Source organism: Centropristis striata, chromosome 17 (assembly GCF_030273125.1).
Source record: "Centropristis striata isolate RG_2023a ecotype Rhode Island chromosome 17, C.striata_1.0, whole genome shotgun sequence".
Taxonomy (NCBI): Eukaryota; Metazoa; Chordata; class Actinopteri; order Perciformes; family Serranidae; genus Centropristis; species Centropristis striata.
The window spans coordinates 3,290,168-3,303,790 of NC_081533.1; the positions used below are offsets into that span (position 1 = coordinate 3,290,168).

Consider the following 13,623-nt stretch of genomic DNA (forward strand, 5'->3'; position numbering starts at 1 on the left):
CATATCTGTGTGGAACCAGCTTTAGGGTTCCAGGTGGACGACCCAAAAGGAGCAAATATTCTTTCAGTCATTTATTATAATCATAGTTTTTAAACTGTTATATATTTATGATCACGTAATTGGAAAAAAAGTTTGACCTTCCAGTTTCTGGAAAGGATCAGTAACATACTGCAGCTCTATGGAAAAACATGTTGAATACTAAAATATGACTCAAACTGTTTTAAATGATGTTTCTGTTGAGGAATGTGGGTGAAACATTTTCTTATTTCGTCTCATTTCAGTGTCATTAAATTCACTCTGCTCTGTTATTAATAATTTTTTTTAGAGTTTATTGTTCTATTTCTAACTTTTCAATATGTATTTTTTTTAATATATGTTTTTTTATCATCTTTCTGACTTTGCTGGATATTAAACCATTTTTCCAGTATTACTGTAACATGTCACCAGTTTTATTGTTGAGTGTTTTATTCCTCAGATTGACCTGTAGAGGGAGCTACAGCTCCTCCTGTGATTCTGGGAAAAATAAATAAAAAATATGATATGAAGATGAACATGAAGGCAATCCAGGCTCTCTAAAATATGAGAAAGATAATGAGGAAGGAAATATTAAAACGCCTCTATTAAGCCCCGCCCACATCCGGTCCGTCTTCTCCTGATTTTGGCGGTTTGCAAACAGCTTTCAGGATCATTAGCGCCACCTTCTGACAGGAGTGTGGATCGGATTTAACTCTTGATTTTTGTGGGTGTGTGTGTGTGTGTGTGTGTGTGTGTGTGTGTGTGTCTGAGTTACACTGATGAGCTCATTGAACATCAGACTTTAAAAAAACTGGAAGGAATTTTTAAAATGTGTCATCATGTATTTAGGTTGATAGAATTTTATTCCCAACACTTTATTAAGGATGTAAATATAAAGTGCTTAACAACTGTATGAGAGCAGCGGTTTGTGCCACAGCTGTCCTAAATTAACAGCATTAGTAATTACCAAAATCATGTTTTATGTTTCTGTCATGGTTAATAGAGCAGTTTGTAGAAGCTCTTTAACCCAAATCATATTTTTAATGCTAAGATATAATTATTGTTGTTATCTATGAAAAAAAGAATTTCAGTGGTTAAATGTTCTGCTTGATTAATTTCTGACTTCTGGCTCAAATCTGACTATAAAATGTGAATTCAGTTTGATATTTGACAAATGAAAAACAATAACATTTTCGTTTTCAACAAGATTTTGAAAGTTTTCTAACATATTCTTGTTTTTCTCGTTTTTATGACAGCTGATCCAATACATCTGTTAATGACTGTATGTTTTGTTGTGACTGTGTGTTATATAAAACTATTAGTATTAATTAGTATTAGTGGCATTAGCTCCACTATCCAGTGTAGCTTTGACATTGGCCTGTAGAGGGCGCTGCAGCTCCTCTGCAAAAAGGACTCTATCAGGTTTAGTTTAGTGTAAAAAGTCACACAGTGACACATTTCCACTCTGCTACATGACATTATGCAGAATATCTATTTGATTTTTATATTTCATGTTGCATGTGGACATCTATTGCAATTTTTCTGTTGTTTAAATATATTCAGATATATGTGCTTTCTTATTTTTTATTGTCATTCTGCATTCATATAATGAGAAACATTATTAACTATTATTATTATTATTATTATTATTATTATTATTATTAATAATAATAATAATAATAATATATGTATGCATTCCAAATGTAAATTCACAGTTTACTATTGGCTACTGAGTAACAACACTATCAATGTTATTAGTATAAGTTTATACAGTAATTCTCCACCTGTTGGACGATACAGAAGTTTTAAACAGACGACTGGATGATTTACAGGTAAGTTAGATTTACTTTCAGTTGTCTGATATTCTCTGTGTCTCACTGTGGACTCACTGTTGATCTATAAATAGATTTAGGAAACATGGTTGAACATGTTATTAACATGAATGTAGACATATGTTTTATCGTGTTATTGTAGTTTCATTTGACATGAAGGTTGTTATTAGTTATTATAATGCCTGATGGTGAATCATGAAGCAGAAAGACTCAGAAAGAGGCTACGAGCTACAGAAGAGGATTAGGGCCAGGCATTTAATACAACTACAACTTAGTACAATAACACATTCACATAAATTACAGAAAAGCAGATTTTCCCACAACAATAGTTGTGATTGTACCAAGAAAAGCTCATCAGTGTGTGAGGGGATGTTTGTAATGTTACAACATTAAATAGTTTTTTCTGCCTCAGTGGTTCTTTATGTGGTAAACATTATGTTCATTTATGCTTTAGGAAAAATCACAATATGAAGCTGGTAGGTCTGACATGTTAAGGAATTTTATCCATAACTTAACGTATGAAAACAAAAAGAAAATACTTGTTTTATAGCCTATCTAAATATTTTGGATATTTAACCATAAACACAGTGACAGATAGTCTGTTATATGTTTAACAGGCTGCTCTGTCATGTAGAATAACAAACACAGATCATGGAGAATGGATACAAGCTGAGTCTAGATGTGTCTCATATTTTATACATTTTATTTAAGATTTGATCTGATGGGAACTGACAGAAGGTGAAAATGTTGAAGTCTGACCTTGAAGTTGAAGTCTGTTGGAAACTAATTTATCTTATCTGCAGCTTTTAGTAACTGTCATGTTTCACCTCCACAGTTCATCTCAGCTTCATATTTCCTCTTTCTCAGTTGAAAACTGGCGCCATCTAGTGTCAGAAACACACTACTGTATCTTTGCTCAGTGTAATAAGTATGCTGCATATTTCCTCTGTCTCAGGTGTAATGTGTGAACTTTGAGCTCATGTGTGTGTGACTCTTCACCTCTGTCTCCTCTCACAGGGAGAAGATGATCTGCAGCATCCTGCTGCTCCTCAGCCTGACCTCCTGTGTCTCTGGTTAGTTTACTCCTTCACTTTATTATCCACAAAGAAGAAGAAAGTCTGTCTGCTCCTCACTTTCCCTCTCTGTCTCCTCAGCAGGAACATTTGTAGTGAATGTGACTCAGAGCTCCTATCAGGCAGAGGAGAACCAGAACATCACACTGGAGTGGACCTTCACCACCAAACCTGAAGCTTCAACCAAACGCCTTTTTATCGGCTGCCGGCTGTTCATTAAACTCAGAACTTTAGTCCTGATTCTTCTAGATAAAGGTGTTGAGGTCTCAGAGTCTCAGGATCAACAGTTTGCAGGACGAGTCCAGTTTGACCAAGACGTCCTCAGAGAAGGACGACTCAGACTTCATGTGTCCAGACTCAGGATCAATGACTCTGGACTTTATGTGTGTGAAGACCTCTATTGGAGAAATATTTCCAAATGGCAGATCAACGTCACTGGTAAGTTGATTCAGTAAAACTTTCTGGAAAAAAAATCTGACAAGAAAATCATTGAGGACTTTAATAATCCTGACACTTTTCCAGTCAAATGTTTTTCTTGACATGAATGAGTCAGATGTGTTTGTTGTCTTTGCAGCAGCGAGGGATCGGCCCCAACCTGAGACACCAAACACACCAAGTCAGGGAACAGATCCTCCTCCAACAGGAAGTGGAGCACAACCAGAGAGTGGAGGAAGGATGCTCCTCTACTGTGGACTGGGACTGACAGCAGCAGCTCTGTTCACTCTTTGTTTCTGTTACTTTCTGTGTATAAAACAAGCTTTCTGCTTCAGAGGTGGATTTGATAAAAGTTACAGTCCACCAGGTGAAGTAGAGTTAACTGTTCCACCAACTACTTGAACAAATTAAATGTTCTACCACGGACAGAATAGTTGTCTGGCAGGTCATCAAACTGTAAGTCAGAACACATCAGCAGATATCAATAACAACAACTTTGATGCTTCCAGACCAGACGAGAGAAATCATGACAAAATCACCCAAAGAATCATAGAAATAAACTGAACATTATTGTCTAGTTTTACCTTCCATTCAAAAAAATAACCAAGACGAAGCTTAAAATTGTGACGTTTACTCAAAATCACTTTATTCTTGATTCAGAATCAGTTTTCAAGTACAAAAATATTAAGATTACATTTCATTCAACCTGAACTGTTGACATTTCTAAACTTCATGTGTTCTGTCATGGAACTGTAGTGACTCACAGGAAGTGATGCTTTTGTTTATAATCTGTATAAATGATCAAACCTGCTGTTTCTCTTCTTCATGTGTTAGTTTTCACAGTGAAGCTGCTTTACTGTCTGACAGCATGAAAACTGTCAAACTTCTGATCTTCTGTCCACAGTTTATATATTCAGCTTTCATTCAAACATTTTATTTCTCTAATGTGCACTTTATAGTGAAATGTTTCTTTCCTGTTTGATTTCTGTTTGTTAGATCTGGCTTTGATCTATTCTCATTATTTCTTGTCTGTTATATACTGTCAGTATTTCACTGTGTGCTGATAGAAAAGCTCTGAGTCGTTCCCACTGTTATTACTGATGAGGAGCAGCAGAGGAGCTCTTTACTGAAGGGACATCTCTCACTGATCATCTGTTCATGTGACTAAAACTCATGTTTCTTCTATTCTACATATTGATAAATGAAGATGTTTAACTTGTGAAAAGTTGCTTTTAGGATTTCTATGTTTTTCTAATGAATTCTGCATTTTTTGAGCTGCTGAAGGATTTTATTAAAATAATTTGCTGCTCTAACTGACTGTTGAACCAAATGATTTGTTATATTGTTCCACAAATAAAAATGCATTCAATATACTGTTTTTTATTTCATAAGTTATTCATCTTATAAATAAAACATTCAGAGGTCAAATATATGAAAATAGATCATTTTAATCGTCATGGATACACAAACAGCTGAAGATGTTAAAATATTAACAACAACTGTCCTGTGTAAAACACAATCCCGGTTCGATCCCTGACCATGGCAGCCTACATGTCCAAGTGTCCTTGAACAAGATACTGAACCCCAAATGTCTCCCGATGCTGCGTTCATCAGTGTGTGAATGAATTCCTGCTGGTGGCAGGTGGCACCGTTCAGGGCAGCCTCTGCCACCAGTATGAATGTGTGTGTGAACGGGTGAATGAGTCAGTCTGTAGTGAGTTGTTTGAGTGGTCGCAAAGCGACTAGAAAAGCGCTATATAAGTGCAGGTCCATTTACCATTGAGCATGCTCCTCCAGTCCAACCGGATCAGACGAGCCTCCGCCCGCCGCGACCTGTAAATATCTCACATTGTATCAGCACAGTGTGTCCAAACTTAGTTACTGTTTGTTTTTTTCATTTCATTCTCACTTGTCAATGGGAACTTGTGCCACTGTCTCCATAACAGCAGTTGTGGTGATTTTAATCGTGGCTCCTGCAGCTTTTTTACTTGGCATGTATGTGAAGTCCCGCTGCTCCGAGTCTGGTGACGTCAAATGACAGTTTGTTGTAATCCGTGAAAGGACTGTCTGAATCATTTCTAGAATAATGCCTGTTTTCACAGTTCCTTGCTTCGATAAACAGTCTATTTTTTGGTGAATTGGTAAAAAATAAAAAATAAAAACATGCCCACCTCTGGGGTTCAGATGGTTGAATGACATTGTGTTTCTGTAACTTGTTCTTATTTTAAGTCTTCTGGCTCTTTATAATGTGTCAGTTTTGCATTTCCTATAAATAATCTAATTTAAACTAACATAAGCATCAAAAACTTCTCATACCTTCTTTCATTCTTCTTTCATAAAGAAAAGCTGTCAGATTGATGAAAGTGTTAAAATGTCTCTTCATCTGTTAAAGTTCGTCACATACTAAATCTGTACAGCAGGATTGATAAAATGACAACAATAGAAATATATTCATACATTACCTTGTGTTGTTACAATCCCACAATCGAAATGACAAAGTGTCAAGTGTCTGGTCTTAGAAATGAATCCATCCTCCTCCAAAGATACCGAGGCATTTCTATCGTGTAGCCCCGCCTCCCTGGAGTTCCGCTGACCTACATAACCATATTTGGTCCTTTGGTCCATTTCAGTGCAGAGGGAATCCCTCAACGTCACCAAGGATACCAAACACAAGACCAGAGGCTCACCTCGCCGACGGACAATAATAACAGATGTTTTTTATACTATCAGAGGCAAGAGAGATTTCTCCCCGTCTGACATCTACTGAGAGGACATTTTAAGAACTTCAGAGTGATAAATATGGAAAGTATCTATTTAGGATCATCAGTGTCAGATTCAAACCAGCGACCCTCCAGTTAGCAGCCTGGTTCCTCACCTCTAGGCCACGGACTGCCCTATGTTAGAAACACAAAGGGTCTGCATGAGAATTATTTGAAAACACAAGTTCAGTGTTCTCGGTTCAGCTTTATTTTCACAACATAAGATTTGCAAAATGAAATGCAGTTGTGGCCACCCTCCACCTGAAATAATAACATATTTTAATTTAAAATTGATTAAAACATTTAACTATAGACAGGATGTAAAAACATCTTGTTTCCAGAAAGAGATGCATAATTATACAATTGCCAATTATACACCAGTTAACTAACAATATTATATATTTTCTTCATACTGTTTAATCTCCATGACAAACACATCTACATGGTTTTGTTTCCCCTTTTGTAAAGTGTGTGCTAACAGGGGAAAGACAACGAACATTCAAAGTACTTTATATAAAACAATAAAAGCATTAAGAGGAAATGCAAAACTGACACATTATAAAGAGCCGAGTTCAGCTCATTTTCTTCCACTGATGGTAATATTAAGAAACATTAAAATTCAGATGAAGGAGCTGCTTCATGTGAGCAGCATTTTACTGTTGTCAGCATAGGGCTCATTTTAACTACAGAATATGCTGTTATGTACTAATTTATTGAGGAATTTAATGAATGACTGGGTGAGAAATAAAACTATTAAAACATGCTTTTCTTTAAGTAATTTTAATACAAGATAATACATAGAAAAAATACAACGATTATGATGAGGATACAAGTCAGACAAGAATAGCAATCATGTAGAAACAGAGTCACATCACACTGTTCAGCTGGATAGGGACAGAGTTCTATCAGCCAAATAGGATCAAGAAGATCTGACCAAGTTACAAGAATTCATTGAGTTGATGGTCCGATGGCACGCAGATGTTATTTGAAGAGAGACGCACTTTGTCCCTCCAAGCTGGAGACGTGTGATGATCCATGTTTGGTTAGTCAGTGCAGATGTGAACATCTGTATTGATCCAGACATATAAACATGTTTTCCAGCAGTAATGCAAACACTGCTGACGTGGAGCACTTAACTCAAAGGAACTGAAGTTACAGAGTTTACTAGATACAGAGTAGATCAAATTAATATATCCCCATCAATATATATGGCAAGATTAAAAATACAAGTCAACAAATTGAAATAAAATAAAAATTATAAATTGTATCGCAGTATAACTAAATAGGTGTTTAATCCTGGATTCATGAAAGAATCTTCAATAATTGTACATTTAAACATTTTTATTTCATGTTAAATCTCCAGGGGTAAAATCATTATTATTCAACTAAGTACAACTACCATTACAGTACTTGAGTAAATGAAATAAGTTACATTCCCGCACTGATTACAGGCTGTGCAGGGTTTAATGATATTTATTATCTTCCTGGAGTCAGATAATTAATAATAATGACCATGTTGATTCTGAGAATGACAGTAACAACAGATCAATGTTTAAAATTATAGTTTGATTTTATCAGAATTCCACAAGAATAAAGGTTTGTTCAAAGTTTGAACTATTTTGGGTCTCTGTTTATTCATCTCCTCTTCCTCCTCACTGGATCAAACCACCTCAGTCAGTCTCAGTTACTGCTGTCAGTCTTTAGTTTCAGAGGGAAGCTCAGAATATAATAACACAGCACATGAAGAGGAGGCATGAAGAAATAGCTAGCTTGGCTCTAAAAAGGCTTAAGAAGACTTTGTGTGAATGCGTTGGTGTTTTTTAAGGATACTCATCTCAGAAAATGTTTTCCCACATCGGTCACACCAGTACGGTTTCTCTCCAGTGTGAACACGTCGGTGAGCATCAAGGTTATTACTTTGTGAAAAAGTTTTCCCACATTTGTCACACCAGTATGGTTTCTCTCCAGTGTGAACACGTTGATGTTGTCTCAGGCTCCCTGACGTAGTGAAAGCGTTCCCACACTGGTCACAGCTGTAGGGCTTCTCTCTAGTGTGAACACGTTGGTGAGCAACAAGGTGACTCAATCGCGAAAAAGTTTTTTCACACTGGTCACAGCTGTACGGTTTCTCTCCAGTGTGAACACGTCGGTGAACATTAAGGCCTCCACTTTGTGAAAAAGTACTTCCACACTGGTCACAGCTGTACGGTTTCTCTCCAGTGTGAACACGTTGATGTTTTCTCAGGCTCCGTGCCGTGGTGAAAGCGTTCCCACACTGGTCACAGCTGTATGGCTTCTCTCCAGTGTGAATGCGTTGATGTTCTCTCAGGCCCTGTGTCGTGGTGAAAGCGTTCCCACACTGGTCACAGCTGTACGGTTTCTCTCCAGTGTGAACCCATTGGTGAACCTTCAGGCGTCCAGCTGTTGTGAAGGATTTCTCACAGAGCTGACAGCGGTGATGTTTGAGTCCCTCTCGTTCTCCCTGTTTCTATAGCAACAGACAAAAAGAAAAAGAGAGAGTTTGAGTGAGATGCTATGGTGAAGCAAGCTATCTAAAACCATCAGTAATATTTAGAGCATGTCTGTACAACATAACCCTCAATGTTCAAGTCAATGTTAATAAGTAATATTTTCCTTTCAGCGTATTTTTTGACAAGCAGTACATTAAATAATTCTGGAGTATTCTGGAGTATCTGTGATTCTTTTGGATTGTTGCAATAAAAATAAATACACATTTATACAAAGAAATTGAAATTACTTAAAATCATTCTATGTGATTCATATTTACTCATGAGCATCACAAATACCAAAAAAAGTAAATAACACATTTACTATAGTTTCCTAGTCTCATCATAATCTGTATGTTTTAATCTGCCTGCTGAATAAAACGTTTCCTGTCCATCAATGCAGATTTGATTCATTTATTCCCATATTGTTTGACATAGTAATATGCTTTTATGAGTTAAAGTAAGCCAATGAGATCAAAGGCACCCACACTATTAGATGTAGTTACTTTATGGGTTTTTATTTTGAAGACCTGGGTCATCCTGTCCTGGCTCACTCATGCTGGCTGGTTGCTATGGTGATGAGTGGAGAGGGGAGGGGCACAGACTATCAGCTGATATCTAACAGCTGATAAAGTCATTTCATGGAAATCACACCTCTCAAACTGCTCTTGTTTTCTCAAAAACCTAAGTCCTAACAACAAAATATTAATCTCATCAGAGAGATAAATCTCCCCTGAACACGTTGATGTACGTTTAATGTCTGTAGCAAAAAAATTGTGAGTAACATTGCAGGTTAGAAAACTGTGTTTTTCTTCTAGAAATGTCTGTTCCCAGTTCTCATGAGTCTCTATGGGACAGTTGGATGGACATTATGAAGTATATACTATAATATATGTATATACTATTTTTAATAATACTCTACATAATAATAATAATTAAATAATATTCATATATCTTGTTGAACAAAAAGTAAAATTTTTATATTGTATTTATTTTTTTAATCCCTTTAATAATATTACAATACTAATTAAAAAATGTACACAATATCCTATATTTAGAAATCTGAATTAAATAATCATATTATATTTGAATAATATTTTATTCAAAACAAATGTTAAACTATAACTAAAAACTATCCATATCATATTTTAATCAGTTTTTCAAATATTTAAAATAATTGAAAAACTGATCTTGTAAATATTAATACTAATAATAAAACACTAATACTACAGGGTCTAAAGAGGAGATTATATCTAAAGTAAAGAGAACAGAATTGAAAAAAAAAACAAATACAAACTCAAGTTCATTAGAGTGATCTGACCTTTCTTGGAGGACTCATTCTTCTTCTTCTTCTTCTTCTTTCAGACGTACGTCCTGGAGTCAGAAGTGTCTTGTGACACAGATGAGCTGTGAAGTCAACAAACAGAGACACATGATGAGGATATAAATAAATATATAAACATATATATCCTGAATAAATATGAACATCCTGAGCCATTCTTTGATCCCAGAGATTGCTCTTGTGTAGGGGCTTCTGGACCAGCTCTCCACTAAGGGGACAGATCCCTTATCCTATGGATATTATCTCAGTAGGTATTTTGGGAACTTAGAACTCAAGCTGGTGTGGAGGAGACTCGCCTCGCTTCTGACTGCCTCGGTCCGGACACCTATCCTGCTTACTCCAGAATGGCACCTGTCAAATAACCCTGGAATGGATACCACACTAGCCGCGTCCCTTTAATGGCAGCTCTCCTCTTACTGATCTATGCACTTGGTGAATCGCTAGGTTAACTTTAGTGGCTAGGAATATAAGACCCAAGGATAAGTTTAATTTCTTTGGCTAGCGTAACCAATAAGAACCTTGTTATTACACACCACCTCTTAATACCAGAAGATTCAAAGATCTAAGGTCCACTACTCCACTTTAAATGCAATTGAAAATGTATTGATAAAATAGCAAGGTGCAAGCATACAGCATGAATTGATCCAAAATTGATTACACTCAAAAATCCCAGTAATAAAATGATTATCGTCTGTTTAATGTCGTACCCTAATACCCTAACTGCCTGTGCTGAATGAAGCTGTAGCTGGGAATTAATCCTGCAGATTTGGAGTAGGAGACGGGAGCGTTGCCTGGCCAAGCTACTCTATCAAACCGTCTGGCTTCAGGCCTCAGCCGAGGCTCTCCACTTTGTCCAAAGTCAGAGTGATCCTTGACCGGTCCGTTGGTCCTGGCGACAGTAAGAACTTAAGAAAGTAAAATCCTTTAATCCTTCATCGACTGGTGTTGGAATGGTTATTCTTCTTATCACTCGTCTCTCATCTTCACCCGTCAATTTGGAAATCTTCTTTCTTGATGTAAGCGTCCTTAATCTGTCATGTAGGAGCCAATATTATGTTAAAGAAAGTTGAGATTTTTACTGTAGATTACACCTGTTTTATATTGATTTTGGTTGTGTTATGACATTATTGCCTTTTATTGTATAGTTGTCAAATATACCACAGCACCTGAAGTAGGCGCTGCTCATGCGCATTATTATTCTGAAGGACTTGCTAAAAGGTAAAAACGTGGATTAGCAGAGCGCTAAGAGGTACAGGGAAAAAAGTTTTTTTGACCGTCACTTTCAGATGTTACCGTTCTTTTGAGATGTTACAGTTACTTCCTGATGTTTGTGGACCGTTGTGAAAACCAAGAGAAGCTTGGAATGATGTGTGTATTAATGGAAATACCTGGATTCAGCAATGAGAAATAAAACAACAAAACTACGACCTGACTCTCCGGTGGTTTGTGAGTAATTAAGGACCACAAAACAGTAACATACGAGTCGAGCCAGCTGTACCAGCCTACTGCTAATACATTGAGTGGCTTTAGAATTAAGATCTGTATCTATCATCTATCCCCCGGTGTGGTCGTTCAGGCGTCGTCTCTAAATCCTGAGAGTCGGTTGAAGAGTCTTGAAGCTCCCCGTGAAGAATAACCCCTATTCCTCTTGTGTTGCAGCTTCTATACTCTGCCGCTCCTTCTTTCAGAGCATCACCTCATTGTTACTCCTCACCAGTCCTTTCATTGGTTAAATCTTCTTTCCGATAATTTAAGTTTGCAATGGCCTGATCTCTTGGACTTTCCCTCTCACTTCTCCTTCACGTGTCTCTGTCAGCTTAACACGTTCAACACGTACAACATGTCTCAGCTTGTCCTTGTTTCTTTTGAGTTCCCCTTTTCTACTTGCTTCACCCTGTCTCACTTCCTTCTTTTTAACACAGTCATCAACATTTATAACGATCAATCCAGTTGTTTAACTGATTATTATTGCATTCATTTCAACAGTTGTTTCATCAAGTCACATCAACATTTTAACATCATTTTACATACAACCACTATCAACTTTTCATTACCATCTTTTTCAACCTTTTTAACCCATAAACCACAGACACCACGCTGGCAGCTCTCCTCTAAACGATCTGTGCACTTGGTGAATTGCTAGGTTAGTTTTAGTAGCTGAGAATAAAAGCTCCAAGGACAAGTTTAATTTAATTGGCTAGAGTTAACCTGTTAGAACCTTGTTTAAACACACAACCTTACAATAACAAAAGATTTAAAAATCTAATGTCCACTACTTCACTTTAAATGCAATTGAGGATTTATTGATAATATAGCAAGGTGCAAGCATACAGCATATAATAATTCAATACTTGATTACAGATCAAATTCAAAAGTTTATAATAATAAAATGATTAATGTTTGATTTGTGTTACCCTAAACCTGACTTTCCTATGATAATTGAAGCTGTAGCTGGGAATTGTGATCCATTCAATTTGGAGAGGAAAACGGGAAAAGTTGCCTGGCCAAGCAACTTAAAAGGCACTGCCCGAAAAACGGTCTTCAGCCGAGGCGATCCACTTTAACTCAACAGTTAAATAATTTAATCACATCAACATATTAATATATCATTACACATAAAAATCATTACTCACTTCATTTAGTGCAATCATTTCCACATCCATTATGTCGGATCAACAGCAATCAATACAATGTCATGCATATAACAGATCATCATCTTTTATAATAAAAATCACCTCAGAGTCACAGTGCCCTTGTGTATTACATCATGTTAGGGAAGTACCGATTTCTCCAGCTGCTATTATGCTGGTAAGTCCCTTGGTTTTCCAGTCTCATACCATTTTGTTGGTGTATGGCTATTAGGGATCTCAAATAACCTTCAGATTACTTGACAATATGTTTATATATTTATTTATATCCTCATCGGCGGACAGCACCACTGCAGAAATGTCGTATCTGACCTTTATGTATCAAGCGTAATCTCATTGCAGCTCACATTAAAAGCACTTCAGTAAGCACTGAACTCTACAACACACAGCGTGATCTAAAGTCCAGAAGAAGAACTTCCCGTGTCAACAAGAAGAAGGAGAAAGGTTAACAGCTGCAGGAGAAGAACAACATAAAGAAAACAGAGCAGAAAATAAAGTGTGAACTCACCAGATGTTTGCTCAGAAACAGGATCCAGCAGCGGTTTACTCTCCTCTTCTGCTCCTTTTCTTCTCTCTCTTTGTCTCTGTGTCTGTTCTCTGCACCATCACAAGAAAGGTGTCGACCCACTTTAGGCCACGCCCACTTCTGTGACTGTGCTGTGATTGGTGAGAACATCACTGTTAGCTTTATGTTACTTTTTTCTCTCTTGTTATGTTTCTGCAGCCTTCAGTCCCCCTGCTGTGGCTGTCTTTAATCTACACTCATTTAGTTCACAGATGGTTTAAAACACTTTTTAAAAATTAAATTATATGAATGCTTCTGTTCCTGTTAACCCTCTAAACCCCAACAAGCAGTTTCAGGGTCTTTTCGTGCTCTTTTTACATTTTCCTCACTGTGTCCTTGTATTTCACTGCAATATATAAAATATATGTAAATATATAAGTTCTGCAGCTCTATGGAAAAAGCACCTAATTATTAATATAAAAATGTTCAATAATCATACATTTTAAA

The 13,623-nt window shown here is 36.7% G+C and overlaps 1 protein-coding gene across 1 annotated transcript in view; it reads right to left on the reverse strand.

The window, feature by feature from the left end:
• The window catches only part of LOC131989529 (uncharacterized), a 218,705-nt gene that overhangs the window by 146,006 nt on the left and 59,076 nt on the right, over window positions 1-13,623 (reverse strand). The window contains 1 exon segment of the mRNA XM_059354773.1: window positions 7,921-8,584. Within this exon segment, the coding sequence (XP_059210756.1) occupies window positions 7,921-8,584 (664 nt within the window).